The sequence below is a fragment of the Tauraco erythrolophus genome, unplaced genomic scaffold (assembly GCF_009769465.1).
Source record: "Tauraco erythrolophus isolate bTauEry1 unplaced genomic scaffold, bTauEry1.pri scaffold_56_arrow_ctg1, whole genome shotgun sequence".
Lineage (NCBI taxonomy): Eukaryota > Metazoa > Chordata > Aves > Musophagiformes > Musophagidae > Tauraco > Tauraco erythrolophus.
The window spans coordinates 418,337-421,612 of NW_028238624.1; the positions used below are offsets into that span (position 1 = coordinate 418,337).

General features: G+C 49.5%; 1 protein-coding gene across 1 annotated transcript; it reads left to right on the forward strand.

Annotated features, from left to right (window-relative positions):
* The first annotated feature begins 1,972 nt into the window (after positions 1–1,972).
* Positions 1,973–2,650, forward strand: LOC147525864 (olfactory receptor 14C36-like). Its single transcript, XM_086630871.1, has one exon. It carries the CDS (start codon positions 1,973–1,975, stop codon positions 2,648–2,650), a length of 678 nt encoding a protein of 225 aa, XP_086486997.1.
* Positions 2,651–3,276: the final 626 nt, after the last annotated feature.

The window sequence follows — 3,276 nt, forward strand, 5'->3', positions numbered from 1 at the left end:
GAAAAAAATAGAAAAGCAAGTTGTCAAGTTTGAACAAGAACTTGAGACTCTTGATCTGCAACTTATGAGTGGTCAGGAGGTCTGCTAACAGCCACATAAAAGGCCTTCAGCCACTCCTCTGCCTCTGGACAGCACCAGGATCGCCATGCTGGACCCAGCAGGATGTTTCTGACCTGACCTTCTCCACCTGCAACCAGGAACCTGTGCCCACACAGTGCCCTGCAAACAGGCAGGTTTCTGTAGGGCCAAGGTGAGTGCAGAGGGTGGGACGGGTTCCATGAGCACTAACAGGAGAAAGAGATGGGACTGGAAAACACCATCCACGGTGAGAATTTCCAGGCAGCAGAGGTATGACCAGGATATGAGAGGAAACTGAAACCAGAAATGTTGTGGGAGGGAAAAATTCAGAAAACTCCATATCACCCCTCCAATGAAGACCCCTTCCTCTGAACAAGGCCCTTTGCCTCCTCTCCCACCAGCAAAGCCCTCAGGGCTGTGGGGTCCGAGACATGACCCACCTCCTCTGCAACCAGAGCTCCCGCAGAGCCACGGTGCAGCTCTCCAGCCACGTGCCCAGGTCCCTCCACAGAGCACAGGGGCTGAGAGCAACTGCCCGCCACTGCTGGTGTCTGGGAGGTGGCACGCATGGCTGGGTCAGGGGAACGCTGTGCCCAGTGCCCGGCTGCTTCTGCCCTGGCCTCTCCCAGCCCGACCCTCGCTGGAGTTCTCCTTCTTTCTCCACTTGTCTGTGGTGTTGCTGCTGTTATCTTGTTCTTGCTGTCAGGGTCTCTGGGGATGGGAGTTTCAGCTGCAGAGGCACACGCTGATCCGGTGGGTCCTTTCCTGCGGGTGTGTCCATGGGAACAAGCATCCCAGCTTTCCTCTGATCTGTGGGGCTGTGGGCAGTGCAGTCTGTGGGGCTGGGGAAGGAGCTGTTTTTCCCTTAGTGAGATGCCGTCATGAAATCACTTCTATATCTCCTTGAGGTGTCCTGAGCTGTGAGCTGCCCTCCACAATGCAAATCTGTCCCACAGCACCTTTGTGTTCTCTGAAAGCCCCATGGGTAAGCACAGAGATGCTGTGACCCAGGAAATGCTGTTGGGTTGGTGCAATGAGCCGTGTGCGTCCTGGGCTGGAAGTGGGGTGCTCAGACCTTGAGAAAGGGTGAGACATTTTGAGGTCTGCAGTGGATCCCTCTGCTCTCAGCAGTGTCTGATGACTTTTCATGCAAACATGACAGTGTGATGGCCCTCAATCTCGGAAAGGTGCGATCCCAAGGTGTCTGGAACTGAGGGACAGCCCAGCTCCCCCCACTTCAATCTAAGCCACAGGCCATCCTCTTGCCTTGCAGGATTCACCCCGTTCTGCCTGAGTGCAGCAGAAACACTGAGGGTTTCTGACATCCCAAATCAATCCTCAGATAGGACAGTGGAATTTTTGTTTTTAAACCCTTCAATCTGCCTTCATCCATCCTCGTTCCTTAGCACTGGGAGTGCAAGTGCTGACCAGCCCTTCTGTGTTAGGGGTGGTTTCATCTGACAATGTTGAACACCAGGACTGGTCCCTGCTTCCACCATTCCTGTGAGCTCACTGCTGCAGAGCAGGGCTGACACCTTGGCAGCCAGCGGGCAGAGCCTCGGCTCCTCCCAGCACGTTCAACTGGCACCAAACCAGAGCTTCAGTCATGGAGCTGACGAAGGTCTCCTAGAAAAGGGAAACATGGGGGTGGGCTTTGTTGCAAGGGGAAGGTCTGTAGGACATGGCTTTGGTTTTGCTAAGAAAAGTCTACCCTAAGTTGTCGATGACTTTCCTTCCTTGCACGGGTCCCCATGCTCACAGGAAGCAAATGTCCAATGGCAGCTCCATCTCCGAGTTTCTCCTCCTGGCATTCGCAGACACACGGGAGCTGCAGCTCTTGACCTCCTGGCTCTTCCTGGAGAAGATGTCAGCAGAGTTTTATCTTCTCACTGTCATGGCCTACGACCGCTACGTTGCCATCTGCAAGCCCCTGCACTACGGGACCCTCCTGGGCAACAGAGCTTGTGTCCACATGGCAGCAGCTGCCTGGGGCAGTGGTTTCCTCTATTCTCTCCTGCACACGATCACTACATTTTCACTGCCGCTCTGCAAGGGCAATGCTCTGGACCAGTTGTTCTGTGAACTTCCCCAGATCCTCAAGCTCTCCTGCTCACACTCCTACCTCAGGGAATTTCGACTTCTCGTGGTCAGTGCTTTTGTCTTTTTGGGATGTTTTGTGTTCATTGTGGTGTCATATGTGCAGATCTTGAGGGTCGTGCTGAGGATCCCCTCTGAGCAGCAACGGCGCAAAGCCTTTTCCATGTGCCTCCCTCACCTGGCCGTGGTCTCCCTGTTTATCAGCACTGCCATCTTTGCCTACCTGAAACCCCCCTTCATCTCTTCTCCATCCCTGGACCTTCTGATTGCAGTTCTGTACTCGATGGTGCCTCCAGCAGTGAATCCCGTCATCTACAGCATGAGGAACCAGGAGCTCAAGGACGCACTGTGGAAACTGATGACAGGATGTTTTCCAGAAGCTATAGTGTGTCCATCTTCAACATATGACTCACAGTGTAACTCATTACTGGCTCAGCCTTTCTTTATTACTTTTGTGATTGTCATTCTTACCTGATTGAAATTTTTTAAATCTTCATTAATTTTTATTAATTTTAATTTATTAATTGTATTTTTATTAGTTCTATTTTATTCTAATTTATTTTATTTTAATTTAATTTAATTTAATTTAATTTAATTTTTATTTTATTTTGTTTTATTTTATTTTGTTTTATTTTATTTTGTTTTATTTTATTTTAATTTTTTTTTGGTAATGTTGTGACCAAATAAATAGGAACACTCCACTTTTGCTTCATTATCTGTCTCAGCTATGACCCAGCGACCGTGTAATTAAGGAGCTTTACTCCTTCTCTAATCAAACAAACTAAATGTACCTGCACTGACTTGTCTGTCTGAGACCCAAGCAACTAAAACTGAATCAAATGTTTTTCCTCATTGGTTCCCTACAAAGTTAGAGGGGAAAAGAAGGACCTAAATCATCCTTGGAGAAAGGGCAATGGGGCAATCATGGAGTCTATCCCGGAATGGAGAATATTCCCAGGCCTTAGACAAATCTCTTCTTCCTCTTGCTCATGACCTACATGGTGTTTGTGTTTGGGAAAACCCTCACCATCATGCTGGTGGTGACAAACCAGCATTTGCACACCCCCATGAGCTTCTTCTTGAGACATTTGTCTTCCCTGG